The following is a 15,423-nucleotide window of genomic DNA, read 5'->3' as shown; positions in this document are numbered from 1 at the left end:
GAGGGAGGGAGGGAGGAAGGGAGGAGAAGGGAGGGAGGGAGGGAGGAAATGGGAGGGAGGGAGCCTTATTAAAAATAGGAGAATGGGTTGCCATGCTATTAAAGCAAACTCTTAATATTGTCTGTAGTAGTCATCAGAAATTTACACATCATAATTTCTTGACATTCTTAGGGTGCTGCTGGTCATTCTGGTGCTCCTGGAGAGAAAGGCCCTGACGGACTCCCTGTAAGTTTTCTTCCACAAAATTTAGATCCCAGACATCCCAGGGTGATTTGCACCTTCTCCTGATACATCTCCGACCTGTTCAGAGGTCAAAGAAACTATTCTGCAGAGAGATTGGTATCCTCTATTGCAGTGTTTCTCACCCACGGCAGCTGGAAGAGGTGTGGACTTCAGCTCCCAGAATTCCCCATGCTGGCTGGGGACTTCTAGAAATTGAAGGCCACACCTCTTCAAGTTGCCAAGGGTGAGAAACGTTGCTCTACTGATTTCCAGGGACCTAAAAACTTGGCAATTGCCCATGGTGATTTTTTTCATTCCCATCCCGTTCTATTTTTGAATAAACTTCCAGTTGTAGGAAGAGAGGATCCTATCCTACAACATGTTATTATATTCAGAGAGCATTTCCACTGGCTTATTTCTTTGATTCCTACTCCATCCTCCTGCTTTGTGAAGGACTGTGCAAGAATCCCAGGAAAGCATCCAATCTTTGATGGGCTCCCATAATCGTGTAGAAAGGACGAAGGAAGTGAGACCTGGAGTTAATGGAACAATCTTCCCCAGCCTGGTGCCCACCAGATATATTAGATTTCCATCATCTCCCACAATCTGCATTGGCTGAGGAATTTAGAGGATTTTGAGTCCCAAAAGTGCTTTTTCAAAGGGCAACTGGAATTTCTTGGGTTTTTTTTTTCTTGGAAAATGTTTCACTTCTCATCCGAGAAGCTTCTTCAGCTCTTCTTCTTGGATGAGAAGCCAAACGTTTTCAAGGAAGAAACCAAGAAAGTCCAGTTGCCTTTTGGGGGGAAAAATCACCCTTTGGGACAGCCATGACTTGGATGACGGAGGATCTCCACAGACATATATATAGGAACTTGAGGGATAAGGGAAGCTGACATTAAAAGGAGAGAGCAGAGCAGGAGAAATCCATTCTTCCTGCTGATCATTCTTGATGAACTCAAAGGTGCTTCTTCAAAGGTAACTGGACTCTTTTTTTTTTCCTTGAGGAAGATGTTTCATGTATCGTCCAAGAAGCTTCATTGGTTCTGGCAGGATGGCGGGGGCGACGGAAGGATTAGTTCTGATAGGATGGCTGGGGGAGTGGAAGGTTCATATTTCTTTGCAGTCATCTGGTCATTAGCATTCTCCCTGAGAGTTCTTGAAGCCACTTGGGAATTTGTTTGAGAGTGCAAATGGGGGGGGGGGGTAGAATCTTCTTGGACCTACACAAAGGGCTGTGTTGTAGACCAGAGATAGGTGGTATCTTATCCCTCTCCCTCTGTTGAGAGAGGGCTGCTCAATGGCCTCTTTTATCCCTCTTTCCAACCGCCGCCCCCCATCCTATCAGAACTAATCCTTTCTGCCAGAACTGATGAAGCTTCTTGGTTGAGAAGCGAAACCTCTTCTTCTTCTTCTTCTTCTTCCTCAAGGAAAAAACAATGCAGTTGCCTTTTGAAAAATCACCTTTGGAGACACCTATGACCTGGATGACTGAGAATCTCCACAGACATTCTTCAATAAGTCACTGAGCAATATTTGGTAGTCCATAAAACCGGACATTATTCCATCATTTTTACATGTTTACTTTTGTGGTTCACTGAATACACAAACCGTTCTTTTACGAATGTTTGGTCTCAGGAAGAAGACACCATACATGTATTTGTTGACTCTGTTTTTTCAATATTAGTGACCCCTTTTCCCCTATCAGGGACTACCTGGAAACATGGGCACTAAAGGAGAAAAGGGCCAACCTGTAAGTAAATTGTGCTATATTATTATTATTATTATAAGAAAATTTACATGGCTGCCCAACTCACTCATGGAGCGGCTTGCTGAAATAAAACCCCATTGCAAAACCCAATGAACGCCAACCCCCCCCCCGGTGACAACAACCATACCAACCTGTTGATGGGCCCCATATCACCCTGGGGCTCCAGGCTTGCTGGCAGAACCATGCCTTCAGGGCCTTTTGAAAGAGTGTCAAGGTGGGGGCCAAACCTATGTCCACAGGAATGTCCCAAAAATGCTTTTTTTCCCCCAAGAGGCAACTGGATTTCCTTTTTTTTCTTTGAACATGTTTCACTTCTCATCCAAGAAGCTTCTTCAGCTCTGACTAGATGGTGGGGAATGGAAGGATCTAGTCAGAGCTGAAGAAGCTTCTTGGATGAGAAGTGAAACGTCTTCATAGAAAAACAAGGAAGTCCAGTTGCCTCCTGAAAAAGCACCTTTGGGACAACCATGACCTGGATGACTGAGAATCTCCATAGACGTCCACAGGAATGATGTTCCACAGGGATGGAGCCACCACAGGGAAGGCTCTTCTTCTGGGTCTCACTAGAGGGATCTCCTTAATTGAGGGGGGCCTATAACATACCCTGCCTCCCCGCTCTGGGGGATTGGATAGCTATAACTGTGAAAAGATGGTCCTTCAAATAACCTGGCCAATGGCCATGTAGGGCTTCAAAGATGACACCCGGCATCTTGAATTGGGCCTAGAATAATCTGATTCTTCAGGGTATGAGCTGAATTAAGTCAGAGGCCACTTTTAACTCCTGTAAATGGTGAAGGGTACAATAAGTGTGAGGAAGAGTGCAAAAGTCAGTGGGCTATGTTACACGTGGGAATGAGCTGAAAAACATTGGTGCAACTCTTGTGTTTGGGAAATTTCGCTTGTGCCCCGTTGTTTTTTTTTTTACAATTCACTTTTTGCTAATACTTAGCACTACTTATTTCCTTGTAATCCCCACGTCAAAATAAATGTGAACCCCTGGCGCAGATTTTCAGCAGTTGTGGTTGAAAGGGGCTTGGGAGGAATGTATAAAAGTGGTTTAGGGAATCGAGAGATGGCTCTGGAGATTCAGATTGCCCACTCATCAATTCAAGAGATACATGGATGCTTTGAAAAGACATCCGCTGGTGTCAGAAGCAAGCAACGAGAGCCACTCGTGGATAGTCTCAATCGGAAACTTTATTACTAGTCAACTATGTTACAAGAATTTCGCCAGCATGTCTGCATTCCCTCGGTAACAGTCAGATAAAACGTCAGGGATTCTATGGGAGGTCAGGCCTGGGCCGCTTTCTGCAATGCAAGGATTCTAAACTTGTTCCCCTCTTGACACCGCCCTCCAGTCTAGCTGGAGATTCTACCACACCTGGGCTCTTCTAGGTAGGTAGGGGGGAAAGTAACTGATTTGAGACATGTGGGCGACTTTTCCTTTCTCCTTTTCCATTTTAAACAACTTTATTAAATTTCAGAACAAGATAAAATACAAAATAACTGGAAAAGGGGGAAAAGGGAATCAAAAGGGGTAAAATGTGAAAAGAGAAAGAAAACAAGAATAGAATGGAATTCTTTATTGGCCAAGATAAACAAAAAAAATGAAAAAAAGAAAGACTTCCAACTTTTCTCAGTGCAGAGAGAAATATATAATCAGGTAATCCCTTACTGTAGGTGAAACGTGACATAACTGATACGTAACTCTAAGCTTAACAACATGTACAATATTTTACAGTCTTAAGTCTGTTTATCAATCATTAATTCAAAAATACCTATCCGTTACTATAAAGCAAAATTATAAAAAAATGATCTCTAGTTTAAAAATTAATTTAAACAAAATCTTAAAATAACCAAAATAGTCAGTTTCAACATCTCCATCAATTCATTCATGCATTTGTTTTTCTTCAGTTCATTCATTCCTTCATTTTCCTTCAGTTTATTCATGCATTTTTCTTCTTTCATTTTTCATATTCCTTCAGTTCATTCCTTCATTTTCCTTCATTTTTCATTTTCCTTCAACTCATTCATTCATTTTCCTTCCTTCATTTTTATATTCCTTCCATTCATTCATTCATTCATTCATTCATTCATTCATTCATTCATTCATTTTCTTTCCTTCATTTTATATTCCTTCAGTTCATTCATTCATTCATTCATTTTCTTTCCTTCATTTTTATATTCCTTCAGTTCATTCCTTCACTCATTCCTTCACTTACTTTCCTTCAACTCATTCATTCATTTTATTTCAATTCATTCATTCATTTTTCATTCTTTCTTTCTTTTTTTCCCTTCCTCTTTTTCCCAAAGGGAAACCCTGGAGAAATGGGAGAGTCCGGTCCTTCAGGAGAACCAGGGGTACCAGTAAGTATCTCCCCACTATTGGTTCAATATTTCTTTCTCTATCTCTAATGATGCATTTAAGCTGTCATCACATCAAAAGTTACATTTTGATTATCCTCTTAGACAACACAGAATTGGCAGTTTTGCATTTCTCTTTCTAGGGAAATCAAGGTAACCCTGGTGAGAGAGGTCAACCTGGTCGAAGAGGCTCTCCTGTAAGTAACTACTCTAATCATTCCATTTGTAATTTAATTTAATTTAATTTAATTTATTATCATTTCTATACCGCCCTTCTCCCGAAGGACTCAGGGCGGTGTACAGGGCAGAATAAAACACAGAAATTTACAAAAATTAAAAGATAATTAAATGCATGCCCGATTAAAATACAATTGATACATAGTAAAAACCCCAATAAGAATGATAAAAAACCCCACCAATCCCCCCTCAGGCCAGGCCGGCTTGCTCGAACAAGTATGTTTTCAGATCGCGGCGAAAGGAGCGCAGATCGGGCGCCGTCCGGAGCTCAACCGGTAACTGGTTCCATAAATCCGGGGCGCCCACAGAGAAGGCCCTCCCCCTGGGGGCCACCAGACGGCATTCTCTGACCGGTGGCACCCTGAGGAGGCCCTCTCTGTGGGAACGCACAGGGCGCAGGGAGCTTGATGCCGGCAGCAGATGTTCCCTGAGGTACTCCGGCCCCATGCCATGTAAGACCCAAACCCACCATTATGGCACTCAAAAAAAAAACAAAACCCTGAACCAGAATTCTGGAAGCTCCATCTGTGAGCCTGGTGATCATAAAAAAGTTAGATTTCTGCTCCAAGGTGATTAGAGCCTATAATTATAGGCTAAGGAAGATGGCTTTGACATTGATGTGCAAGTTCTGTTGCCAAGACAACAAGGGGTGAAACCATTTTTAAGAATAAGACATCCAGATAACATATGGGAGCAATCCCGACACCTCCCTAATTCAATGAAATATAAGGAAGAGGAGGTTATAACACAGTCAGACTTGCAAGATTCTTTTATTCTAGCTGTAATAATGTATTGGGCCTGTTTTACTTGAACTGTACCACGTGTCTTTGAATGCTGTTTGAGATTGCTTAATCAGGGAGTTGAGTAACGGTCGCTGGCTCCTCAGACAAGCAGTCTCCAGGACCACCATTGGTTGGCTCTAGGGTGGCAACAGGCTCCTTCAAACCTATTGGCCGCCGCCTAGTGGCCAGCAGTATAAATAGCTGCATAGAAGTCTTGGTTAACAGTTCAGTTCCTGCATTCAATAAAGCACGTTCCTGCCTGAACTCTCTCGCCTCGTCTCCTGCTTGCTGCAAAGAACCCAGTACACAACACTAGCTCGGGGTGGGGAATTCTGGGAGTTGAAGTCCACAAGTCTTAAAGGGGCTGTCAACCATCCTGTTGGCATATGGAGCAAAAGAAACTCCTGGGACATTATTTTACCAAGAGTATAACTTTACTGATAGATCCATACAGGCACAGAAGAAGCGAAGCTAGCTCTGGGTTTTTCGCATTAAAAAAATCCCCTTTTCCCCATTTGGGTCACCCATTGTCCATTCTCCATCAATCCAATATGTTCTTTTTATTTTGGGAAAATGTTCTGCACCTTGGAAAGGTTCCCATCGCACGGCCTTGACGTGTCAGGTTTTTCTCAGGCTGCAAATGGTTCACATTCCCAACATATTCCAAGCATTCCCCTCCCTTCCTCCCTTATTTACTTCCTCCAGTATTTACAGCTGCAAGTAGAGGTGCGTTATGAGTCAGCCTTTGCAGTTGCCAAGTATGGAGACCCCTGTATTCAAGCCAATTTCAATAAAATAATTTCAGCCTTCCTCAGGATTTAATTTCTGGACCTACCGGGTTTCCCCCAAAATAAGACCCAACCGGATAATAAGCCCTAGGACGATTTTTCAGGACATTCGTAATATAAGCCCCACCCCAAAAATAAGCCCCAGTTAAGATGGTCAGCCAGACAGATGCATTTAGTACCGTATTTCCCCAAATATAAGCCCTAACTGGAAAATAAGCTTTAATGTGTCCTTTGGAGCAAAAATTGGACAGTACTCCAGAATTGGATAATCTTCCTTCTGCCCAAGAACTACATTTTATCAGGCCATCGGTGTGGTAGGGCTGGGTTGGATCCCAAAGTCAAAATGGGTGAAGATGCCCATTTTTTTTCTTTTTAACATTTTCTTCTCTCTCTCTCTCTCCCTCCCTCCCTCTCTCTCTCTCTTTCTCTCCCTCCCTCCCTCTCTCTCCCTTTCTCTTTCTCTTCTCTCTCTTTCCTTCTCTCACTCTTTCTCTCTCTCCTTTTCTCTCATTCTCTCTCTCTAAAGCAAGATACAGGTGAATAAAAGTACTGGTAATCCTTCACTAGTGGTGGGATTCAAATATGTGAACAACCGGTTCTCCGTGTGGATGCCACTTCCAGGAGTCCATTCTGGGCCTGGGCAACAAAAAATTAGCTACCGGTTCTGCCGAACTGGTGCGAACCGGCCGAATCCCACCACTATCCTTGACTTATGATCAAGGACTACCAGTACTTTTTGAGCCCAAAATTTCCGTTGATAAGCAAGATAGTTGTTAAGTGACTGTTGCCCCATTTTGCAACCTTTATTGCCATAGTTGCTAAATGAATCACCGCACATGTTAAGCTAGCAACACGGTTGTTAAGTGAATCTGGCTTCCCCATTGACTCCGCTGGTCGCAGAAAGGGGATCACGTGACACCGGGACACTGCAACCGTCATAAATATGGGTCAGTTGTCAAGTGCCCGAATTTTGATCAATTGACCATGGGCACGCTGCAACAGTTGTTAGTGTGAGAAATGGTTATAAGTCACTTTTTTCCGTGGACTGCCTGTAATATTTTGCAAGAGGGCTTGAAATGTATTTATTGCAGTGGTTGTGAGTTGAGGCTACCTGTAACGGGTTTTTTTCCTTACTTAAAATATTGTCACCCTGAAATTGATGTTCCTGAAGACAGTACTATCTGCCCTTGACACCCCCTCCTGCCTTTTTTTTTTCCCAGGGAGAAGCTGGTCTACAAGGACCCATCGGAGCAGCAGGTGTAAGAGGTTTCCAGGTCAGTCAAATTCAGAAGATAATTTTAGGATGGAAAGAGTAACTGTTCCCACACAGGGTGGGCTGCAATTTTTGTCCGTATACAGCTTGTAGCGGCACTACCAAGGATTTTATTTTGTTAGTAGATCAAGTTGGTGTGGACCAGTGTTTCTCAACCTCGGCAACTTTAAGACGTGTGGACTTCAACTCCCAGACTTGAAGTCCACACGTCGTAAAGTTGCCGAGATTGAGAAACACGGAGGTAGAATACATCCAATTGTCCAGTCTGCTCTTTAATCTTCCCAACACTCTTCATTCCATTGTGGCTGGGGAATTCTGGGAGTTGAAGTCCATACCTTCTTCAAGTTGCTAAATTCTAAAAAAAACGGTGTAAGTGAAAGTAGCAAATGAGGCAAGTTATTCTGCGAAACTAAAAGGGGCTGGGGAGATGGAAAACTAAAGTGACGTATAGGGATGTACGACATGGAGATTTGCAAGCAATTTTTTTAGTTAAAAGCTGGCTAAGACATTGTTTTTCTCTTTTCAGGCTGTTTTAAGCCATCTTCTGCAATGTTTGCTGATTTTGAGTAACTAAGCAGTTTGACTCAAACGTGAGATTTAATCCCTTCTCCCTTTTTTCAGCTTTCTCTCTTATTTCTCTCTTTTCGTTTAACTTTCCAGGGTCGCCAAGGACCAAGTGGGGAGCTGGGCCGACCTGGTGCCACTGGGCTACGGGGTGAATCTGGCGAGCAGGTAAATCCTCTCCAAAAGTGAACAATTGATCTGGTGAGGATATGATGAATATCACTTTGATGAATGCAGAATTATTTTGGGTAGGGCTGTAATATTTAATGTGTTCATTAATCAGTTCTGTAATCTAAGTTACAGAGTCAATTTAAAATACTTCCACTGAGGGAAGAGGGTTGCAAAGGAAGATTTTTTTACTGCATCAGTGTTAGATGTTACCATTAAATTACTTTTAGTTAGTTACAGTTAGATGTTATTGTTATTAAATTAACAATAAGAGTATAACAGGGTTGGGGGAGTCCTTGAAAGTCTTCCCGTCCAACCCTTTGCTCAAATAGGAGATCCTATTCGGGACAAATGGCTACCCAAGCTCTTCTTAAAAACCTTAAAAATAATTAATGTTGTTTTCTCTGTTAGAGAAAACAAGAAATGTCCTTTTTTAAGACCAGTTGTTCCAAAACACCTGTTGGGTGGAAGGCGGGGCTTAGTGGCAGCACCACCCACACTGGGATGTATGGATTCATTGCATTTGATATCACTTTAGAACAGGGGTCTTCAAACTTGGCTCTTTTATGACATGTGGACTTCAACTCCCAAAATTCCTCAGCCAGCGTGCCTGGCTGAGGAATTCTGGGAGTTGAAGTCCACAAGTCATGAAAGGGCCACGTTTGAAGACCTCGCCTTTAGAACATGAAATGGGTGGAGCTTTCGGCACACAGCTTCTTCCTCTGTCATGCATTTACCACCGTGTTTCTCACCCTAGGTGACTTTAAGCCATGTGGACTTCAACTCCCAGAATTCCCTAGTCAACCTGGCTGGGGAATTCTGGGAATTGAAGTCCACCCAGCTTAAAGTTACCAAGGGTGAGAATTGCAAAAGTCTTAAATTTAAGTAATAAGTTTAGTTAGAAGTTATCGTTTTGAACTGCCTTGTGGCAAGATGGGCAGCAAACAAATTTAATAAAAAAATGGAAAAAAAAATTCAGATGTAGACTCACCTAATCTAAAAGCTACTTATTTATATTGTGTTCCTGCAGCCGGTTAACCATTTTTGACACTTTTTCCCCCTTTTTTTTAAACAATGCTTCTTCTTTACTTGTTCCTAGGGTCCTACTGGCATTCCGGGACTCAAAGGTAACCAGGTAAGATAAAGATCTCAATCCTCTGGATGCATAAATCTCATTAAACCATGGTTTGTCTTATCCTGGTTTACAGAATAAATCTCAGTGGCTGGTTTCATCCAATAATCTGGCCACACAAACTACATTATGGTGTGAAAAATTAGTTTATGCCCCTAACAGCGCATGTATAATACTATAGTTACCCAAAGCAACACAAGTTCCATCTTTTTGGTCTGTGTGTTGCAAAACTGCACCCATGTGTGAAAGGGCCAAAGCTGATGTTACAGAAGGAATAGACTTCTTTTGTTATTTTGATCAAAACGTCAAATCATGTCGATCTGATCAAGGAGCGAGATTCAATGAGCGAAGTCTGGATTCATTTCCTCTAAACAGGCTACACCATATTTGAGTTGGTAGTTATTTCAACAGTGTAATATGGGGAAGGAGCCTTGGTGGTGCAGTGGTTAAACTGCAGTATTGTAGGCAAACTCTGCCCACAGCCTGGAGTTTGATCCTGATGGATTCAAGGTTGACTCAGCCTTCCATCCTTCCGAGGTAAAATGAGGACCCAGATTGTTGGGGGCAATATGCAAATAATGCTTACTTTATAAACTCTTTTATATTGTATTTTATGCTGCCCTGTAAACCACCCTGAGTCCTTCGGGAATAGGGCGGTATAGAAATCTAATTAAATAAATAAATAAATAAATAAATAAATGTTATTGCTGTTGATACTGAAGGGCAGCATAAAAATTTAATAAATAAATAAATAGGGTGCAACTATCCAGACCACCACTAGGTGGCAGCATATTAATTAAATTTCTGCCTCTCCACATTTCTTCCAGAGCACAAAGTTAGTAATGTGCTGTAATCTTATTTTAAAACCATAGGCTTTAACAAAATTTAGAGGTAGTCTCTGACTTGCAATCATTTGTTTAGCGACCATTCAGTTACAGCGGCACTGAAAAAAAAGTCACTGATGACTGGCCCTTGTACTTATGACTATCACAGCATTTCTAAGGTCACATGATCAAAATTTAAGTCCTTGGCAACCAGGGTGTATTTAACGCTTGTTGCAACATCCTTGAGTCACATGATCAGCTATTTGCAACTGTCCTAGCAGGCTTCTGACAAGCCAAGTCAATGGGGAAAGCCAGATTCATTTAACGACCACATTATTCACTTAACAACTGTAGCGATTCGCTCACTTAACAACTGTGGCAAAAAAAAGCAGCAAAATTGGGTGTAAATTACTTAAGAGCTGCCTTGTTTAGCCAGGGAAATTCTGATCCCTATTGCGGTTGTAGTTCAGGACTTCCTGTAGCTATAACTTAAGTTTTGAGAACTTATTTGCATCTTCAGTTAAGTTTGAGGTCGTTTAACCATATCTTTGAATACTTTTTTGCTTAACACATTTGTTGATCCCATATGTTTTTATGTACTCATTCGCAAACCAGATTTAGAACCACATGTGGCTGTCTGCTCCATAAATTTGAGAAAGTGTGAATTGTGTAGAACTGTCTAATACAAACTGAGCACATTTTATTCCCCGTCCTTGGTAGAAATGTTTCACATACTTGAACAAGGAAGCCCTCTTCTGGTTTAAATGAGAAAGTTTCTTCTAACCAAGAGCAGCAAGGGACTTAGGTGTAAACACATAAAATTGTTGAGAAGCATCCCATTAAAAAATTGAAGGTTTAACCTAAAATTAAAATCACTCCTTTGGATACTACTAGAACTCGAAGGCATTGAGTTCACAGTCCCAAAGGAGCTTTTTCCAAAAGGCAACTGGTCTTTGTTGCATTTTTTTTTCCTTTGAAAATATTTCACTTCTCATCCAAAAAGCTTCTTGGGTGAGAACTGAAGAAGCTTCTAGGATGAGAAGCGAAACATTTTCAAAGGGAAAAAAAATTGCAAGAAACCCCAATTGCTTTTTGAAAAAGCACCTTTGGGACAACCATGACCTGACTGAGTGAGAATCTCCATAGACATTTGAGTTCAAAGCTTGGCTGTGCTCTAAAAGGCTGGATAATTTGATTTAAGTCTTGGACAATCCCGATTAGTGCTAATAATGTCGACCTAAGAGACTTGATCGTGAATACGATAGAGCAAATGTATGAATGCACATTCATAAAATACTATTAATATAATTAGGGGTGTGTCATACAGTCAGCCAGATGTTCGGACTTTGTTTGGCATTTTTCGTCTGCCTAGCAAGTCCTTCCTGGGATGGGCAGATGTGGATGTTTTATGGCAAGGGTCTTCAAACTTGGCAACTTTAAGCCTTGTGGACTTCAACTCCCAGAATTCCTCAGCCAGCCATAGCTGGATGAAGAATTCTGTGAGTTGAAGTCCACACGTCTTCAAGGTGCCAAGGTTGAGAAACCCTGGTGTCAATAAATAAATAACCTTGACGTTTGCATATGCAACTCAATGAAATCTCACACAGGGCTGGCTGAGGAATTCTGGGAGTTTGAAGTCCACAAGGCCTAAAGTTGCCAAGTTGGAAGACCCCTGTTTTATGGTGTTAGAAGTATCCTTGCAGGATGGCAGCTGTTCCAAGTAAAGCTGCCTTTTGCAACTGACTGATGGTGAATTTGTGGATGCCAGTGTTGTTTTAAGTGTTGGTCCAGATGTTTTGCGATTGCACCTATGACTATTGGTACTACCTTTGCTTTCTTTTGCCACAGTCCTTCTATTTCTATATTGTTATTATGGCTAGCAGTGTTGGTGTTGCAAATGCTACTGTTAGTTAGAGAAAGATGTCTTCAGTAGAGGACAGCGTTTGACATCTGATCTGGGTTTGAAGCTAAGCAGGCTTGGGGTTAATATTTGGGTAGGAGATCTATTAGGAAATGCCAGGAATGTAGGGTTAGTGAGCTGAGAAACAGGAATAGTGAGTTGAGAAACATCTCAGAAGGAGATGAAGGTAGACCTAATGTTGCCAAGAAAATTGCACAGCATATCCAGGTAAGTGACCCAATGTTGATTCAGAAGGGAATAAACATCCATCTTCATTAGCCCAACAACTGTGCTGATTCTAAAATCTTGTTTCCTCTTTGATAAATGCATTCTTCCTATTTTCATTTGCAGGGCATTGCTGGAACAGATGGGCTACCTGGAACTAAAGGAGAACTGGTATGTAAGGAAAGCTGGCTGGGTCACTTTGGGCCAATCACCAGGAGACCGTGAGTTCTGGTGCAGTCTTAGGTACAAAAGCTGGTTGCGTGAATTTGGGCCAATCACTAGGAGACAGGGAGTTGTAGTCCCGCCTTAGGACTGAAAGTCTGGCTGTGGAATTCTGGGAGTTGAAGTCCACGCATCTTAAAGTTGCCAAAATTGAGTAACACTGCCCTAGAAGACTGAGCGCCAAAGAATTGAGGCCTTTGAACTATGGTGCTGGAGAAGACTCCTGCGAGCCCCTTGGACTGCAAGGCGATCAAACCGGTCAGTCCTAGAGGAGATCAACCCTGACTGCTCTTTAGAAGGACAGATCCTGAAGTTGAAACTCAAATACTTTGACCACCTAACGAGAAGGAAGGACTCACTGGAGAAGAGCCTAATGCTGGGAAAGACTGAGGGCAAGAGAAGAAGGGGACGACAGAGAATGAGGTGGCTGGATGGAGCCACTGAAGCAGGAGGCGTGAGCCTAAATGGACTCCAGAAGATGGTAGAGGACAGGAAGGCCTGGAGGAACGTTGTCCATGGGGTCACGATGGGTCAGACACGACTTTGCAGCTAACAACAACAACAAGCCCTAGAAGAGCTTTGCCTCCTGATTCAGCTGTCCTGGGATCTTTTTAATTTTATTTTTAACTAATTCCTGCACAAGTCTGCAACCCCTGCCACCGATGACCACAGAACTGAAAATATGATACAGAACTGAATCAGCACGAGGAAGTTTAGTCTAGGGCAGGGGTAGGAAACCGTGGCTCTTTTATGACTCATGGACTTCAACTCCCAGAATTCCTGAGCCAGCATAGCTGGCTCAGGAATTCTGGGAGTTGAAGTCCATGAGTCATAAAAGAGCCACGGTTGCCTACCCCTGGTCTAGGGGAAGACCCCAGTCATATTCACCCACGCTGATGGAAATGCATACCGGCAGTTGTATTCCCACCCCGTACAAAGGTCGAAACTCACGGTCCTTCCAGCTCTAGCATTCTTTAATTCTACCTCATCCCTTCAGATGATAAGTTTGGACGGCATATTTGTGAGCTGCAGTGAAAAGCAATCCAGGTTCTGCACTTTCATTTCGGTTTCCTGCAGGGGATTGAAACAAATAACTTTATTCCAATTTCTTTTTTTTTTTCCTAGGGCCATTTCGGACCTCCTGGGCAGAAAGGAGAAGTAAGTAGCTTATACTTTCAAGAGGAAAAAACACCTATGGTGTTTTTCATTATATGAATTTGCCTGGAAGTGTTTTTTAAAAAAAAATCTGAGAGGTTGCCATCGGAGGAAGCTTTGCAAGAGAAAATGAAAGTCACCTATGAAGGCTTCCTGACCGCTTGCCTGCCATTCCTGTATTTTATTTAAAAGTCCCCACCAGTGGCGAAAACAGAAAGCCAGCAATATAGCAGCCAGTGCTTTAAGCAAAAGCTATTTGCATGTTATGATAGACAGAGGAACAGAGGAAAGCAGTTCCAATGGAAAAGTTGCTACCTAGAAGCCAGGAGACACTGAGTTCTAATCCTGCCTTAGGCATGAAAGTTGACTGGGTAACTTTGGGTGAGTTTTAACCCACTGTCTTCCTCCTCCTCCTCCTCCTCCTCCTAATAATAATAATAATAATAATAATAATAATAATAATAATAATAATAATAATAATAATAATAATAATAATAATAATAATAATAATAATAATAATAATGGAAAGTACCTTGGAGGTCATCTAGTCCAACCCCCTGCTCAGGCAGGAAACTATGCCATTTCAGACAAATGGCTGTCCAGTCTCTTCTTAAAAACCTCCAGTGTTGGAGCATTCACCGCTTCTGGAGGCAGGTTGTTCCACTGGTTAATTGTTCTACCTGTCAGGAAGTTTCTCCTTAGTGGTAGGTTGCTTCTCTCCTTGACTAGTTGCTTCTTGTCCTGCCTTCGGGTGCTTTGGAGAATAGCTTGGCTCCCTCTTCTTTGTGGCAGCCCCTGAGATATTGGAATGCTGCTATCATGTCAACCCTCGTCCTTCTCTTCATTAAACTAGACATACCCAATTCCAGGAACCGTTCTTTATATGTTTTAGCCTCCAGTCCCCTAATCATCTTTGTTGCTCTTTTCTGCACTCTTTCCGGGAGTCTCAACATCTTTTTTACATTGTGGTGACCAAAACTGGATGAAGTATTCCAAGTGTGGCCTTACCAATGCGTTGTAAAGTGGTAATAACACTTCACATGATCTTGATTTTCTCCCTCTGTTAATGCAGCCCAGCACTGTGTTGGCTTGTTTGGCAGCTGCAGCACACTGCTGGCTCATATTTAAGTGATTGTCCACTAGGACTCCGAGATCCCTGTCACGGTTACTACTATTGAGCAAGGTACCACCTACACTGTACCTGTGCGTTTGTTTTTTCTCGCCTAAATGTAGAACCTTATTTTTTTCACCATTGATTTTAGATAGTGCTTAGATAGTGCCCATGATGGTTTCCAGCCAGTCACACCTCCAAACCGCAATTAGAGATTTGCTTAGCTTCTGCAAGGCAGCTGTTTCCCTTGTGTTTTTAGGTCCAGTCTGGAAGCCACAGCTTCTCCATTTGGGGATGTTCTTCATTTTTCTTTTGCAGGCTGGACAGAGAGGAGAGCCTGGCCCAAAAGGATCCCAGGGCCCAAATGGGACCGTTGGGCTACCAGGAATTGCAGGCCATCCTGGCAAAATGGGTTCTCAAGGAGAGCGAGGAATCCCTGGGATTGTGGGGAAACCAGGCCCTCCGGTAAGAAGTTCTGGACGTTGCCTTGTGCAATTGTTTGTCGGTCCTTGTCTGCCCCTTTTTTCCCTACTCCAGTTTAAAACTCATTTTCGTTGTGCTATTCCTAAGATAGGCAAGTCCTTAAACCTATGGCCACAACTGAGCCGAACATTTCTGTTGTTAAGTGGAAACGTTTATTAAATGGGTTTTGCCCCGCTTTACGACTTTTCTTGCCCCGGATGTTAAG

General features: G+C 42.4%; 1 protein-coding gene across 1 annotated transcript in view; it reads left to right on the top strand.

The window, feature by feature from the left end:
* COL9A3 (collagen type IX alpha 3 chain) overlaps positions 1-15,423 on the top strand; it is a 58,021-nt gene that overhangs the window by 35,392 nt on the left and 7,206 nt on the right. Inside the window, exons 21-30 of the mRNA XM_081323560.1 lie at positions 172-225; positions 1,928-1,972; positions 4,304-4,357; positions 4,498-4,551; positions 7,382-7,435; positions 8,095-8,166; positions 9,266-9,301; positions 12,374-12,418; positions 13,595-13,627; positions 15,054-15,200. Of these exons, the coding sequence (XP_081179686.1) occupies positions 172-225; positions 1,928-1,972; positions 4,304-4,357; positions 4,498-4,551; positions 7,382-7,435; positions 8,095-8,166; positions 9,266-9,301; positions 12,374-12,418; positions 13,595-13,627; positions 15,054-15,200 (594 nt within the window). The remainder of the gene's footprint in view (positions 1-171; positions 226-1,927; positions 1,973-4,303; positions 4,358-4,497; positions 4,552-7,381; positions 7,436-8,094; positions 8,167-9,265; positions 9,302-12,373; positions 12,419-13,594; positions 13,628-15,053; positions 15,201-15,423) is intronic.

The sequence above is a fragment of the Vipera berus genome (assembly GCF_964194415.1).
Source record: "Vipera berus genome assembly, chromosome: 3".
Taxonomy (NCBI): domain Eukaryota; kingdom Metazoa; phylum Chordata; class Lepidosauria; order Squamata; family Viperidae; genus Vipera; species Vipera berus.
The sequence above is the reverse complement of the archived record's forward strand: the minus strand, read 5'-3'. Positions and strand labels throughout refer to the sequence as shown.